General features: G+C 43.8%; 1 protein-coding gene and 1 non-coding gene across 2 annotated transcripts in view; one reads left to right on the top strand and one right to left on the bottom strand.

Annotated features, from left to right (window-relative positions):
* Positions 1–17464, bottom strand: part of POLR1A (RNA polymerase I subunit A) — an 84586-nt gene that overhangs the window by 64952 nt on the left and 2170 nt on the right. The window contains exons 2-7 of the mRNA XM_061432653.1: positions 13240–13444; positions 11737–11886; positions 7934–8041; positions 6696–6781; positions 6192–6295; positions 261–347 (exon numbers count right to left, since the gene is read on the bottom strand). Of these exons, the coding sequence (XP_061288637.1) occupies positions 261–347; positions 6192–6295; positions 6696–6781; positions 7934–8041; positions 11737–11886; positions 13240–13444 (740 nt within the window). The remainder of the gene's footprint in view (positions 1–260; positions 348–6191; positions 6296–6695; positions 6782–7933; positions 8042–11736; positions 11887–13239; positions 13445–17464) is intronic.
* On the top strand, positions 12017–12143 carry LOC133257894 (small nucleolar RNA SNORA76). The gene has a single exon (XR_009739752.1). It is a non-coding gene; the product is annotated as a small nucleolar RNA SNORA76 (small nucleolar RNA).

The following is a 17464-nucleotide window of genomic DNA, read 5'->3' as shown; positions in this document are numbered from 1 at the left end:
CAAACTGTACTAAGCAATGCCCACCCACAGCTGTTATTTAATGATCAGGCTCAGTTACAGTAATCACCAAGTTCATGGTTCAAGGAATAAAGACATTTCCCACACTATAAATATCAATGACAAGGTACCCTGAAGCCTGCCCCAAATCTATGGTTCAGTTTCAGGAGACAGCTACAAGAATCACAATTTTGAAAACATAAAAAGGCAGGGTGAAGGAGTCCAGGAAGTCAATGGGCTGTTTCTTCAGCCTGGCACAGCACCTTCATTTTTCCAAAGAGCTATGAGATGTTCTTGAGCACTGGAGGGTGTCAGGTATCCTCGTTTTCCCATCTGAGCTTCCTCAATTCCTGGAGTGGAAGAGGGTAAGCGAGCACAGTAAGTCAATTAGAGACACTCTTTCCATAATGGGATTTAGCAATTCCTTTCCCCACTCCTCCAAGCCCGCAATCTGACCAAAAAATCAATCTCTACAGACTTCCCTAGCGGTCCAGTGGCTAAGGCCCCACACTCCCAATACAGAGGGCCTGGGTTTGACCCTGGGTAGGAGAACAAGATCCCACATGCTTCAACTAAGATCTGAGGCAGCCAAAGAAACAAATTAAAATAAATAAATTTTTTTTTAAGTCAATCTCTAGGACAACCTAATTTCTAAAGTAATGAAAACCAAACAACTATTGTATGAAACCTAAAAGGTAGAGCCAAAGGGGGAAAAAAAAATCACCAACAATTATATCATGTTGTCACCATGACCACTTTTATATATTCTTTTCTGGTCCTTTGGTTTATAAAGTGTTAGGTGCGGATTCACCCTGTACCACTTGCTCATTTCGTGTCATCTTACGAGCATCTCTGCATGTTGCCTTATAGCTTGTATCTCACCATCATTTTTATTTTATTTATTTATCTGGCTGTATCGGGTCACTCAGGGGCGGCACACAGGATCTTCTGTTGCACTGTGCAGGCTTACTTGCTTTATGGCACATGGGATCTTAGTGCCCCAAGCAGGGATTGAACCCACATCCCCTGCACTGCGAGGCAGACTCTTAACCACTGGACCACCATGGAAGTCCCTCGCTATCATTTTTAATTGCAGCATGGTATTCCTGAGAGGATGTTTTATAAGTGACTTAACCACATTCTAATAGTTGGACATCTGAGCTGACCTCAATTTTTTTTATTATTTTAAGTCACACTGTGATAAATAGCTTTATGTACATGGCTTTTACCAGAAAAGTTCACAGCAGGAGAATTATGGATAAATGAAGATGAACATTTTTATGAGTGAATGTATATTCAGTTTCTTCTTATAACTATCATGCTGGTGATAAGTAGATAGATCTTGATTTCTCAGATTAACCAAGATCACTCTGGGATACTCTTTAATCAGCCACCCCCAGAGTAAGTCACATTCAGTAGGTGTGGCCCCAAGCATTTAGATGATTAAGAAAGTGAGTAATGTGACCTCTAGGTTCAAAACTATCAACTTCAGCCTTTGTATAGTGGTGAGTATCCCCTCCTGTCAAAACTATCAACCTCTTTTGGAACACATTCATCAAAATTATATACTGCTTGGGAATTTCATGCCAGTCTAGTGATTAGGACTCAGTGCTCTCACGGCCGAGAGCCTGGCTTTGACCCCTGGGTCAGGGAACTAAGATCCCACAAGCCTTGTGGCTCTCAGCACCCCACCTCTCCCCACAAAATCACTCAATATTTTTTTAATGCACTTATCAGGATAGAAACTGTGTCTTGTCTGTGTTCCTAACAATTAACAGCATCTAAGGGGTCACTAAGAGTTGGATAGGACTGAGCGACTTCACTTTCACTTTTCACTTTCATGCTTGGGAGAAGGAAATAGCAACCCACTCCAGTGTTCTTGCCTGGAGAATCCCAGGGACGGGGGAGCCTGGCGGGCTGCCGTCTCTGGGGTTGCACAGAGTTGGACACGACTAAAGTGACTTAGCAGCAGCAGTAAGACCCAGCAGATACTAAGTTTTCACTGGCTTAAATACACATGTTCAAAATACTATAAGATAATTTATATTTAAAAAACCCCACTCTTCTGCTTTTTTCTATATTTGTAAAACCCAGCTTCATTCACCTCTAATTCTCTACTTGGTTTCTTTACCAACTGCAGAAGATACATCATGGAAAGTTTTTAGAGAAATTTGTAACTTAGAAAACAATTAATAAGATGTACCATAATTTATTTAATTAGTCTCTACTAACAGGCATTTAAGATATTTCCAATTCAAAACTACTTAATACTGTGGGCATGCATAATTCTTAGGATAAGATCATAAAAGCGGAATTATTAGGTCAAGAGTGAACACATTTAAAATTTTGATTCCTATAAAAGCAAAACATTTCAACCAGTTAATGCAGTTGAAGGAAGTGAGGGGAATGCAATGGAGAAAGGCTCTGACCTTTGGGAATAAGCCAGATATAGAAAGCTATGGGTGTTCAGTGGGGAGAAAAGACCTCATTAACCTAAAGGACAATTTTGTGGGCATTTCTGGAAACTTCTTTCTCACTAATCTGCCTTGATGAACTGAGAAGATGAGCCACATCTGGTAGCTCTCTTCAGCTCCTGACTCAGAGCTGCTAGTGCAGGAAGTGGCCCCAGCACAGTTTAACCCCTATTAAGGCAGATGGAGGTCATTCACTCACTGGGTTTGAGTCAGAAGAGACTTGCAGAATGCCACCTCCTCACATGGACTGCACCCTTCCTAACCAGGCACTTTTTGAGCCTGCAAAAATGCTATTTGCCTCAGGGACTTCCCTGGTGGTCCAGTGGCTAAGACTCTGTGCTCCCAATGCAGGGTGCCAGGGTTCCATCCCTAGTCAGGGAACTAGATCCCACATGCCACAGCCAAGAGTTTGCACACCACAACTAAGACCTGGCACAGCCAAATAAATGAATAAAAATGAATATTGAGAAAAAAATACCATCCAGTGACCTTGTTTAAAAAAAAATGAAATCTGTTTCAATAGGACTTCAGAACAGCTGCAACATGTATTTAGTTTAGCTCCAAGAGCTCCTGTATGAAAGAAAAAAAAAGTTGGGAAGTCAAACAGTGGGGAAGATTGGCTTATGGTGGGCGAAGCACCTTGGCTGTAAGAGGTCTCACTTGAAAACTCTAGCAGGCATAATGAGGCTTGAATAGCACACTGGTCACATGTGAATTTCACAAGCTAACAGCACTCCTAGTGAGATCAGGAGTATGTGGGAACCACTGAGCCACAGGCCCAACTGCATGGCCCCATTAGATACCAAGGACATGGCCAGATCGTTTGTCCAAATGCTCACCTGCCTCTGCATCACCTCTCCCTGGAGTAATTGACCTGCCTCACCCGCAGCCTTCCCTGAGAATGGAGGCCACAAGGTCAGGTCCCCAGCTTGGCACTGGGCTCAACCACAGGATGTTCCTGGGCATAAGGCTGAGTGCCCAACAAGTAAACGCCTGCTAAATACCACCAATCCAATCCGAAAACCATCCAAGACCACTGCTGACTTGTTTCTGAAGCACAGGATTTTGGTTGGCACCATCATATTCTCATAGTTGCAGTGACAATTACTCCAAAGAATTGGTTTGGCAAAGGCACTTAAAGGCTAACTGTTAGATATTTGCCCCAAATAGTCATCCTCTAGAATTCTGACCACCTTTCTTCTCAATCCATGAATATTCCCTAAAGTGCCCTGAAGTCTAGAGTAGCAGTTTCCAACCTTAAAAATTGTTTTAAGGGCTATGTATAGTGCAGGAAAATCCATCCTTGTGCCTGTTAATGGTTAAGCATTAAACAGACTTTCTAAATGCAGTGTAGTATCCTGGACTGGATCCTGGAACAACATAAGGAGGACATTACTGGATAAACTGGGCTTCCCAATGGCTCAGAAGGTAAAGAATCCACCTGCCAATGCAGGTTACAGTCCATGGGGTTACAAAGAGTCAGACATGACTTAGTAACCAAGCACACACTGGATAAACTGGTGACATTCAAATAAAGTTTGCAGGTCAGTTAACAGTAGTATACCAATGTTAATTGCTTAGTTTTGATAAACACGCCATGGTGATCTAAGATGTTTCATCAGGGCAAACTGAGTAAAAAGTACATAGGAATTTCTGCAGCATGTCTGCAATTCTTCTACACATCTAAAAATTAGTCTAAAATAAAAGATTTATCTTAAAGTAATAAACAAGTTTGCTATACTATGGTCTAAATGTTTATATGTTCTCAAGATTCACATGTTGAAAGGGCTTCCCTGGTGGATCAGTGGTAAAGAATACACCTGCTAATGCAGGAGATCCAAGAGACTTGGGTTCCATCCCTGGGTCGGGAAGATCCCCTGGAAAAGGGCATGGCAACCCACTCCAGTATTCTTGCCTGGAGAATCCCATGGACAGAGGAGCCTGAGCCTGGTAAGCTACAGTCCATGGGGCCGAAAAGAGTCGGGCACAGCTGAGGCGACTTGGCATGCACACAGGCACGAGGTGTCCAAAACAGATGATGCTTTTTCTGCCCTGGCACACTGACTGCATTATAATAAAAAATGAATGGCCAATATCCACAAAGCATATTCAACATAGCAGGTATTGGGCTCAATATTTCAAATGGAAAATCTTATTTAATCTTCACTACTTCAGAAGAAAAACCAGAAAGCATTGTTCAGTTCAGTTCAGTCACTCAGTCGTGTCCGACTCTTTGCAACCCAATGAATTGCAGCATGCCAGGCCTCTCTGTCCATCACCAACTCCCTGAGTTTACTCAAACTCATGTCCATCGAGTCGGTGATGCCATCCAGCCATCTCATCCTCTGTCGTCCCCTTCCACTGTTTTCCCATCTATTTCCCATGAAGTGATGGGACTAGATGCCATGATCTTATTTTTCTGAATGTTGAGCTTTAAGCCAAGTTTTTCATTCTCCTCTTTCACTTTCATCAAGAAGCTCTTTAGTTCCTCTTCACTTTCTGCCATAAGGGTGGTGTCATCTGCGTATCTGAGGTTATTGATATTTCTCCTGGCAATCTTGATTCCAGCTTGTGCTTCTTCCAGCCCCGCGTTTCTCATGATGTACTCCGCATATAAGTTAAATAAGCAGGGTGACAATATATAGCCTTGACGTACTCCTTTTCCTATTTGGAACCAGTCTGTTGTTCCATGTCCAGTTCTAAGTGTTGCTTCCTGACCTGTACATAGGTATCTCAAGAGGCAGGTCAGGTGGTCTGGTATTCCCTTCTCTTTCAGAATTTTCCATAGTTTATTGTGATCCACACAGTCAAAGGCTTTGAAGGCAGAGGAACCCGAGATCAAATTGCCAACATCCACTGGATCATCGAAAAAGCAAAAGAGTTCCAGAAAAACATCTATTTCTGCTTTATTGACTATGTCAAAGCCTTTGACTGTGTGGATCACAATAAACTGTGGAAAGCATTGTTCAACAAACTTAAAACTACAAAAATGAAAAAGCAGGAGTACTAAGTCTCTCAAATTTCTTCCCAGGTACCCCTAAGAGCAGGGCAGAGCCGAGTGGGAGACACTCTATTCCAGGGATCTGAGAGGACAGCTAGAGCAGCCTGCAGGAGGCGCTAATGTTCTTTAGGTGCTCACAGTTTTTCTTTAAAACTCACCTACATTTTTATTTTTTAATATATGTATTTTTTGTTTTGGCTGTGCTAGGTCTTTGTTGTGGTGCACGGGCTTCATAGTTGTGGCCCATGGGCTGAGCTGTGCCAAGGCATGCGGGATCTTATCTCCTGGACCCGGAATGGAACCAGCGTCCTCTGCATTGGAAGGTAGATTCTTAACCACTGGACCACCAAGGAAAATGTCCCTCACCTACATTTTAGTTCAAAATATATCCACACTTGTTTGACAACAAAATGGTTTGAACTATTTATCAAGTAATAACTTCTTCCTCAAAAATCTTTCAGAGTACTGGCCACCTGTGGCAAGAGGTGCCTCGTTCAGGCGGTGGGGCACTGCCTCGCACCGTGCACCAGTGGCAAGGACTGAGCACGCACCAGGATGCCCGCCAGTCCTAAGACCCCAGACACCCACCATCTGCTGGCCCACCACAGACACGCAGCCAAGAAGCATGTGGTACAGAGGACCAGGGATCCCCAAGTCGTGGCACACGTCTGATGGTCACATGTGAAACACACACAGAGGGCCTCCCAGGGCCTGCTTACCCTGGGGCTCGCTGTCCTTCTGGTCAGCTCTCCTGTGCACCATGGCCGGGTACGTGATGGTCAGTTTGCTATTGTGCTCCTTCCGGACCACTGACCGCCCAGTTCTAGACATGAGGACAGTTGTGAGGAGAGAGAGAAAAAAAACCCAACAGTGTAAAATCTAAGATACGATACAAATGAACATATCTAGGAAACAAAAACAGACTCACAGATTTAGAGAAGAGACCTGTGGTTGCCAAGGGAGAGGGCAGGTAGGTGAGGGAAGAACTGGGAATTTGGGATTAGCAGATGCAAACTATTATGTATAGGATGGATAAACAGCACAGAGAATGATATTCAATATCCTACAATAAACCATAATGAAAAAATATGAAAAAGAATACATATAGATATATATAACCAAATAACTTTGCTATATAGCAGAAATTAACACGATATAGTAAATCAACTATACATCCATAAAATAAAATAAAAAAAAATTAGAGGGAAGTGCCTAGGACTCACTTGCAGTGGGGACATCTCTTAGCAGTCATATGTACCTTCCAGAAGACAGAGATGAGTTTGCTCCTGCTCTCACAGACATTTTTCACCTGTTAAAAAAAGTCGAAAAACCTGAGTGCCATCCTGAAGAGAATCTAGTAGGTATACATTTTGTAGTTTTCACTTATTATTGAAAACTCAGAGGAAGCCACCCCATTTCTTAAAATTCTCCACAAAACCCTAACATAACTAAACACTGCCAATCACTAAGCGACTTCTTTAAGTTTCTTCATTCATAATAGGGGAAACTTACCAGGCTGTTACTAAGATGAAGAGATCATGAGGGCAGTGGTAAGCTTGGAAGACAGCAAGGATGAATAAATTCAAATAATTTAATAAAATAAATAATTATTTAATTAAATTAAATAATTTAATTTTAAATTAAACCTGAGACAGTAGCTGCTATCTCCCCCGGATGAACCTCAGGGCTTTGAGGCAAGGCACATCCACAGTTAAGCAAAACTAGTGGTTTGGAGCTAGTTCTGCAAATGAGACCTACCCTGGGGGCTTTTGTACCCCTCCGTGGGGCCCCAACCCAGACCACTTAAGTCATAATCTCCGCTGTGAAACCTGGGCATTAGGTGAAGCAGATCTCAAGATTAGCCCTGCAGGTTGATTACCTACACCATTCACTGGCTGAACAAATTAACACTTACACAGATGCTATGGGGGAATGGGGAGGCAGTGGTCACTTAGCACTGGAGAGAGAAACAAGAACAGGACATGGGCCTCATTCTCCAAGTGAGATGTAAGCCAGAACCTCACTGGACACTGTACCCAAAGCACCTAATTTCTTCTAAACTTCTCCTCAGTTCTACAGGCAGGCATCAAAGATGAGGAAAGAGTGGCTTGGGGACAGTTATGTGACCTTCATGAGAGGCAGAGCTGGGATTCAAAGCTGACCCAGGTCTGCTTTGGGAAGCCAAAAAAAAAAAAGTGTTTTTGACTCTTTGCAACCCTATGGACTGTAGCCTGCCAGGCTTCTCTGTCCATGGGATTCTCCAGGCAAGAATACTGGAGCGGGTTGCCATTTCCTGCTCCAGGGGATCTTTCTGACCCAAGGATCAAACCTGGGTCTCCTGCATGGCAGGGGGATTCTTTATCATCTGAGCCAAGGGATAAGTCAAAGACAGTGCAGAAGGAACTGTGATAATTATGCTAAAAACCAAGTGTTCAGGGAACAGAGAGATGGGATAACTCACTTGTGCACCCTGGGATCCTGGGAGGTTGTTCTGCAGGATTTTGATTGTATATTGCTCTAGCTCTTCCTGAATTTCACAGGCAGTAGGATCAGCATTTTCTTCCAGAAACTGAAAAACAAGAGAAAAACCATGTGATCAAAATAAAGCATGTGCATGACAAGCAGTACCAGGGGCAGCCCCTCCAGGGGAGGGGGAAAGCTTTATCTGAGGGGAGAGAAAGGAGAAACCTTAGGGCTGCGGTGGTGCCTTTTCAAAACAGTTTGGCCATGTTGCTGGTTTAAAAAAATAAAAATAAAAACTGAGAATGTCCTGGGACTTCCCTAGTGGTTCTGTGGCTAAGACTCCAAGTTCCCAATGCAGGGGGCCCAGGTTAGATCCTTGGTCAGGGAACTAGATCCCACATACCACAACCAAGAGTCCACATGTCACGATGAAGACTGAAGCTCCCACCTGCCACACCGAAGACCCAGCATGACCAAATAAATAAACAAATATATATAAATGAGACTACTCAGCTTCCAATGGTAGTGGGCTAGATTATTAAGGCTTCCCTGGTGTCTCAGAGAGTAAAGAATCTGCCTGCAATGCTGGAGACCTGGGTGCAATCCCTGGGTTGGGAAGATCCCCTGGAGGAGGGCATTGCAACCCACTCTAGTATTCTTGCCTGGAGAATCCCGATGGACAGAGCAGTCTGGCAGGCTACAGTTCATGGGGTCACAAAGAGTCAGACATGACTGAGGGACTAAGCACAGCTCAGCACACAGATTATTAAGACCAAATGAAAAAGTTAAAAAAAAAAAACAAACAAACAGGATAAAATATTTTTAAAAATGTAAAGTTCCGAAGAGTTGTCAGAACTGTGAGGGATAATCAGGCCATAATGAAGGGAAAATGGGGATCCAGGTCAAAGAGCCCAGGGGCCAAGGCTGCTCTGAGCAGGGCTGCCACATCGCCCAGCACTGGGGCAGCCTTCAGCGTAGCTATGTCCCTCAGGGGAAGATGCTGACAGAGTTAGGATGCTCCCTGGAGCTGTACAACATGCCAGTGTGGCCTCAGAAACATTTTACAATCCAGTAATTTTGAACTTTTCATTCTGAGGGTCTTAAATGATGAACAGGACAGAAATCAAAGCCTAGAGTTAGTAAAAGGGCAGGAATCAAACAAGGTATCTTCCTGCCACATCCCACAAACACAGAAAGCTGGGGAACTGAAGGACTGTGTCCTTGGGAACTAGCTGAGCCCTGGAACAGAACACCTGGATTCCCACGGCCTGCAGTCCAGGGAGCCTTCAGCCTTGACTATGCACTCTGATGGTCCCAGGTCACCAAGCACAGGGCAGAAGCAGTAAGAAACCTCTCTGGGGAAAGGGGGCAACATCCTAGACCTCAAATTATTCCTGCAAAGAATTTGCTAAGTACAGTGCTGTTGCCTAGTTGCTAAATTGTGTGAGACTCTATGTGACCCCAAGGACCGTAGTCCTCCAGCCTCCTCTGTCCATGGGATTTCCCAGGCAAAAATGCTGGAGTGGGTTGCCATTTCCTTCTCCAAGAGATCTTCCTGATCCAGGGATTGAAACCACATCTCCTATATTGGCAGGCAGATTCTTTACCACTGAGCCACCAGGGTAGCAAGTACAATGACAAACTGTCAAAAATAAGCACACCAGGAGGAGAAAGAAAAGAAGTTTCTGGAAATACGGACTGTAGTTTGATGTTGAAGGCACTCATACCAGTGATGGTTACTTTATAACTCTTTGTTAGACTGTGGGTATAATTAATGAATTTCTGTGTGTATAATTCACCCCAAAATATTTTAAAGTAGTGGGCATCTCGAATAATTTTACAACAACAGATCTGACACTTTAGACAAAATGGACAAATTCCTGCACGATAAGTCGTTTCAGTCATGTCCGACTCTGTGTGATCCTATGGACCACAGTCTGCCAGGCTCCTCTGTCCATGGGATTTCCCAGGCAAGAATATTGGAGTGGGTTGCCATTTCCTTCTGGAGGGATCATCCCGACCCAGGATGGAACCCGTATCTCATGCCTCCTGCACTGGCAGGTGTGGTTTTTTACCACTAGCGGCTCCTGGGATTCCAAAAGAGTAAAATTTACTCTGAGTAAAAGGTTTAAGAAAACCCTTCTCTCTCTCACACACAAGCTCTCTCTTGGACAAATCTGACCTGAGATTAGTTTTTTAGCCACGTGCACACACAGATAAGGTCTTGTTTTGGATGCTTTTCTCACCTTGTTTGGGCCCTTACAACCCACAACCAGGTCGCATCTGTGTGGAAGCCTACCTGCTCTGCCCACCTAATGTCATTAAGACTGAATTTTTCAGGAAAGGGAAGGGGAAGAGGAAAGGTGAACGGTTTCCCTTTGTAACAAGAAGCAAGACAAGGATGCATGCTGCCCCTTGAACAAAGTCATGTAGATCCTAGGCACCTAATAAAGTCTGAACAAGAAATGAAATATATAAAGGCTGAAATAAATAAACTTACTATTATTCACAGGTAATATGAGTGCGTCGAAAATCTGAAAAAAATCTACAAATAAAGTATTAGAATTGATGAGATCCTTGTCTCATTGAATTCATACCCTGATGAATAACCAGGTTATTTCATACAAAAGTGAGTAATATTTTGATCTATCAACCAGAAATGAATTTTAAATAAGATATTTATAATAACACCAGGTAGTCCCTGGTCACTTGGACTGTAAAGAATCAGCCTCCAACACAGGAGACTTGGGTTCAATCCTGGGTTGGGAAGATACTCTAAAGAAGGAAATGGCAACCCACTCCAGTATTCTTGCCTGGAGAATCCATGGACAGAGGAGCCTGGTGGGCCACAGTCCATGGGGCTGCAATGAGTCGGACACGACTGAGAGACTAACACTTTCACTTTTTACCAGATTATTAATTATTAATCATGAATAATATATTTATAATAGCACCAGGGTATTATTCATCACGAAGAGAACGTCTCTTTACAAGAGAGATCTGGTGGTCACCATCCATTCCAAATCACCAAACCCAGCATTACCAGTAGCAGAACAACTGGATAACAGGTGCCTCCTAAAATAATGCAATACAAAGGATTCTACATCAGGTAGGTATAATCTTACCAAAATGTGAATCTCATGAAGAAATAATCAGATAAATCCAGAATGTGAGAAGTTCACAAGACAAACTAGTCTTATGTCTTCAAAAAAGTCAGTGTCAAGGAAAGAAATTCCCTATATTAAAATATCTTACATTAAAGCAGACCAAAGAGATATAACCATTCAAAACAATGCATGAACTCTGGTTGGATCCTGGGTTTGCAGGGCAGGGGGGAAAGCTTACTGATGGATAAAATTGTATTTGTATGTTGTTTTCACAAACATTTCTTTAATTATTCTTATAGCTTCATGTTTTCAAGCCTAGTTTTTTGTACTCAGTCACAAGACTTAAATCTCCAGCATTCTGGTGACCTTTCTTTTTGGCTGCATGGGGTCTTAGCTGCTGTGCATCTAAGCAAGTGGGGGCTACTCTCTAGTTGCAGTGCTCGGGGCTTCTCACTGCAGTGGCTTCTCCTGTTGCAGAGCTCAGGTTCTAGACTGTGGGTTCAGCAGTTGTGGCGCACAGGCTTAGTTATTTCACAGCACGTGGAATCTTCCCAGAACAGGGACTGAACCCTGCATTTCCCCTGGACCACCAGGAAGTGCTTGGTAACTATTCTTAGGGGACTATTCATACACAAACAGCTCTTACGCCTGCTGCTCTAGCTTGTCTGATTACCAGGATAGTCACGTTACCTACCCTGTAGAGAATTCTCTCCAGCTCATACACTGCTTGCAGGGCCCCAACTTCCAGGACTCTCAGCTGGCACAGTAAGAGGTGAACCACAGCCCGGGGGCAGGTCAGCATGTGACAGTTTAAACAGGAGCCCCGGAGCAAAAGGTAGAGTTTCTGAAGAGAGGGAATAAAAAGAGACAGGATATTAGAAAGTGACATAGCAGTCAAAGTGATTTTCAACATACATACTTACGGTTTTTGTTTCTATGCCAGCAGTTTACCCTTTTAAGAATTCCACTTTGACCTGTTGCCTTTGAGCCCCCACCTTGCCTGGCCATGGCAGGCTACAGTGCCAGAGCACATGTGCTCGGGCATAACTGGGGTCGTCAGCCCCCTCAGAGGCGGCCCTTTTTTAACCTCGAGTGACAGGGCAGCCCTGGGTTGCTGGGGGTGGGGTATGGGGTAGGGGGAGAATTCCATCTCACTCTATGTACCTGGAAAGTCCTTCTTCACCTTAAGAACTTGATAGATATTCTTCTGTATTTTTCACTTATGGTTTTATTTTAATCCATTAACATTAGAAATTTACTTTGGATCTGAGGTAGGGAACTACCTTTACTTTATTTAAATACTAAATTTAATACTTATTTAAATATTGAAAATTATTTAAATATTTAATATATAAAACATTTAGTATTTAACAAGACATTCCTCTTCCCCTAATATGATTAAGACAAAAATCATGTCCCTGTACACTAATCTGAGTAGCTTAAAGTGAATCCCGGAGGCTGAGTTAACTGATGTAAGAAGCTGGAAGTGTCTAAGCAGGACTGGACGGTCATCATTCTCAGCTCAGCGCTGGGCCTTCTGGCGCTCTGTTCCTCCTGCCACTAAGCAAGCGCCTACAAATCCACCTGAAGGCCTCAGAGAGGCCCAGAGAATTCCAAAGTCGTCTATGGCAGTGGTCCCCAACCTTTTTGGCACCAGGGAGTGGTTTCATGGAAGGCAATTTTTCCACAGATGATGGGGTGGGAGGTGATGGTTTCTGGATTACATTCATTGTGCAGTTAATTCCTATTGTTATCACATCAGCTCCACTTCAGATCATCAGGTATTAGATCTAGGGGGTTAGGGACTCTTGCTCTATTGCCAGGGAAACCCCACCCACATTTCTGAAAGGCATAAAGCCTCTGAAACAAAAGGGATTGGATCTGAACACTGCTCCCCTTGCTCCTCTTCCTCCGTTCCCTCCCCCTAGCTTTGCATAAAGATAACCCAGCTTTGTCGATTCTCAACAAGAATCAGACTGAAGTTCGTCTAGGCAGGGCTAGAGGCTAAGTCGAATATACCAGCTTTGGCTCTTCCAGGTTTTAAATCTCAAAGTAAAGAGCACTTTCACTCAGAGTGTCTGGAGCTAACCTCCTCCTGAGACACCTGCCCCGGGGAGGGGGGTGGGGGGCCAGCACTCACAAATCCCACCCGCAGCCCCGAGACCTACGTGGCCCAGGTGGCCGGGTCAGGACTTACATCGAAGAGGAGAGGGTTGTACACGGTGAGTGGGAGGTCGATGTGGCCCAAGTGCCCAGAGCAGTTGGTGAAGTCCTGCACGCAGGTGGAGCACACCTCTTTGGAGTCGGCGGGGCCCAGAGCTAAATCATACAGGCCATTTACCGAGGGGTTCCCCAGGCTGTCCAGGTACCGAGGGTTCGTAATGGACTTCACGCTTAATTTCCTAAGGAGATAAAAACCACCAGGGAAGACTAAGGTTACCAAACTTCTCTGATGTTTCCTCTTCGGCACTTACAAATTCATGCTCTAACATCCAGATCCTTAGCTGCGCTGACAGATTCAGAGGGCAGATTTGGTGTCTGCCTTGCTCCTCACTGCAGCTCAGCACTTAGCACACGACAGAGGCTGAATGAAGAAGAGTGAGTGGTAACGTCTCTGAAAGCCAGATTTAGTACAAATCTTGCACTAACTGAGCACACTGGAAGGCTGCATGCTGCTGCTGCTGCTAAGTCGCTTCAGTCGTGTCCGACTCTGTGTGACCCCATAGACGGCAGCCCACCAGGCTCCCGTCTGTGGGATTCTCCAGGCAAGAATACTGGAGTGGGTTGCCATTTCCTTCTCCGATGCATAAAGTGAAAAGTCAAAGTGAAGTCGCTCAGTCGTGTCCAACTCTTAGCGACCTCATGGACTGCAGCCTACCAGGCTCCTCCATCCATGGGATTTTTCAGGCAAGAGTACTGGAGTGGGGTGCCATTGCACGAAGGAGTTAAGTACTCACTACATGACAAATGCTCTATAAGCAGCAAGCTACCCAGTATTTTCCAGTATTCTTGCCTGGAAAATTCCATGGACAGAGGAGACATGGAGGGCTATAGTCCATGGGGTCACAAAAGAGTCTGACATGACCGAGCATGCACGCATGTGTATGACTTTAACCCTCCGAGACAGGCATTATAATGTGCGTTATTCAGAGGAACAAACAGGCTTAGAGTAGTCAGGTGATTTAATCCAGGTGACACAGCCCAGAAAGGCGGAGGCAGTGCTGAAGGTAGGAGAGAGATGTGGACCAGACTTAATGCCAAAGCCCACGCAGTTCAAAAAAGGAAAAGTGTTAGCACTCAGTCGTGTCCGGCTCTTTGCAATCCTATGGACTATAGCCTGCCCGGCTCCCCTGTCCAGGGGATTTTCCAGGCAAGAATACTGGAGCGGATAGTCATTTCATACTCTAAAAGAAATCCTATACACATTAGCAGTCACTCTCCATCCATCTCTACCTCCCTCCACCAGTCCTAGGCAGTGACTTACTTACTTTTTGTCTCCAGAGAATTGCCCATCTAGACATTTCACATAAATGAAATCATGTGATATGTGGTTTCTTATAGCTGGCTTATTATACTTTGCATGCACTTTTAAAAATATTTACTTTTATTTATATTTATTTTGGCTGTGCCACTCTTAGTTGTACCACACAGGATCTAATTCCCTGACTGAACCCAGGCCCCCTGCACTGGTAGCACAGAGTCTTGGTCACTGGACCACCAGGGAAGTCCCTGCATATTTTTAAGGCTCATCCACATCATAGCCTGTATCTATACTTTTTTGTTTGTTTTAATAGCCAAATAATATTCCATTTTGGGCTTCCCAGGTGGCGTTCGTGGTAAAGAATTTGCCTGCCAGTGCAGGTGATATAAGATGTTAGGGTTCAATTCCTGGATCGGGAAGGTTTCCTGGAGTAGGAAATGGCAACCCACTCCAGTATTCTTGCCTAGAGAACCCACGGGCAGAGGAGCCTGGTGGGCTATAGTCCATGTGGCCACAAGGAGCTGGACACGACTGAGAGATTGAGCACATACACAAAGTATTCCATTGTATGGCTATACCACTTTTATTGGCTTACTTTTACACTTTAGCTATTATAAATAATGTTGACAGAAACTTCTATATACAAGTTGCTGTGTGAATATATTTTGTCTATTTCTCATGGATATATACCAAGGATTGGAACTGGTGAGTTACATGGTAACTCTATGTTTAACTTTTTTGAGACCCTGCCAGACTGTTTTCCAAAGTGGCTGTACCATTTTACATTCCCAGCAGCAATACACCAAGGCTCTGGGGGGTGTGTGTGTGTGTGTGTGTGTGTGTGTGTGTTAGTTGCTTAGTCACATCCGACTCTTTGCAACCCCGAAGACTGCAGCCCACCAGGCCCCTCCGTCCATGGGATTCTCCAGGCAAGAACACTGGAGTGGGTTGCCATTTCCTTCTCCAAAAGGAACTATAGAAAGAAAGAAAGTGAAGTCACTCAGTCATGTCCAACTCTTTGCAACTCCATGGACTGTAGCCTACCAAGCTCCTCCATCCATGGCATTTTCCAGGCAAGAGTACTGGAGTGGGTTGCCATTTCCTTCTCCACACCAAGGCTCTAATTTCTCCAAATTCATGCCAGCATATTTTGTGATCTTTCTGTTTCCAGCCATCTTAGCAGGTATGAGGTAGTACCTCACTGTGGTTTCGATGACTAATGATGGTGAGCATCTCTTCATGTACCTATTGGCCACTGGCATATCCTCTTTGGAGAAACGTTTATTCAAATCCTTTACCTATTTTTTAACTGGGTTATTTGCTTTTTTATTAGTGAGTTACAAGACTGCTTTATATATTCTGAACACATGTATTCTATCAGACATATGATTTGCACATACTTTGAGTCCTGTCTTTTCACTTTCTTGATGATACTGTTTCCATAGTTTAAAATTTTTTAATGATTTAAACTCACTACTATTACTACTTTCTCCCACTACCTTTAGGCTAAATCATTCTTCACTGGACTTGGAGAAATATTCATCTACATTTCCGTCTCTCATTTTACCTGGAGCTCTAAAACTTAACTGGAATTATAAATAAGAAAAACATTTACTGTGTCAGGCAAACACAAACTAATTAGAATAAGGCAAACACTAATTAGGTCTGGGTGCAAAGCCTTTACCACTAGATCTTCTTTCTATCATGTTCCATAAGTTGGTACTTCACTTTCCTTGCCTGGAGCCTATAATGATAGAAAAAGAGTAGGCAGGTGGGTCTAGCACAGACCTGTGCCAACTGGCAGAAGAACTGTGTCCTGTGCTTTTAAAGACTATACAAAGACCTCACATCCAAAACTGAATGTGTGTTTTTGTCTTCATCCTCAGTCTTTCTACGGTAAGGAACAAAGCACCTCTCTCTAGCCGGGGAAAAGCAGAAAATTACTCTAATTATTGCAGGAATGGGATATAGAGCAAGGGCAACCAGCAAGAATTCCACCAGAGAGAACAGAGTTTAAGACTAACAAACGTGGGTTTCAGGATGACCTTTGCTGCCTCCTAGAGTCAGGAATTTCCTCTCCTATAGCGAGCCTCCCCCTCGCAAATGGTTGTAGTAAAAATGGAGAGGACCAAGAGCTGAACAGATAGCTCCTCTGCCCACCCATGCATGCACTTAACAAATAATGTGGCAGACACACTTTTAGATGCTGGGAAAACAGACAAGAGTCCCTGCGCTCATGGGCTTTACATCCTATTGAAAGCAGGCAGACAAAAACCAAAATTAGTAAGCACATAGTTTATTAGATGGAAGAAAATGCTATGAAGAAAAGTAAGCAGAAAAGGGGGAGGATGATAGAGTGGGCCAATGGTTGGAGGGAATCCATACTGAGAAGCTTATGCTTGAACAAAGGCCTGAAGATGAAGGAGTCGGCCATCACAGGAGGTCACTTTCACAGGAGGAAGAAGCAGGGAGTGCAAAGGTCCTGAGACAGATGTGTGCTTATGGCACTCTAGGAACAGCTAGGAGGCCAGGATGAGTACAGAGGTAAGTTCAGAAAAATAACCAGGGGGCCAGAATGACCTTTTCGGGCCATTTTAAGGACTTGGCTTTTACTCCAAGTGAGCTAGGAAGCTACTAGAAACTAGCACAACAAAAGGTGGCATAATTACTGAAATTTCTCAACCCTAGACTCAAATAGATCAAATGTTAGTAATGGGTATAAATTTACTCATGCAGTTCTCTAAAAACTCTACAACTCACTTGCAAAAAAATCAATTCTATTGCTTTTGAATGAAATAGTTATCAATTTATGGCTAGTGATGATACAATTGAATTTCAGAAGCAGCATACTGTTGTAGCCCAGGAGTTATTCATCCAGTCAGTCAATAAGAGTTGAGGATAAAAGAAAGGCCAGTGGAGAGACTAAAATACAAACAAGCAC

This window comes from Bos javanicus, chromosome 11 (assembly GCF_032452875.1).
Source record: "Bos javanicus breed banteng chromosome 11, ARS-OSU_banteng_1.0, whole genome shotgun sequence".
NCBI lineage: Eukaryota > Metazoa > Chordata > Mammalia > Artiodactyla > Bovidae > Bos > Bos javanicus.
This window is presented reverse-complemented; position numbering and strand designations above follow the sequence as displayed.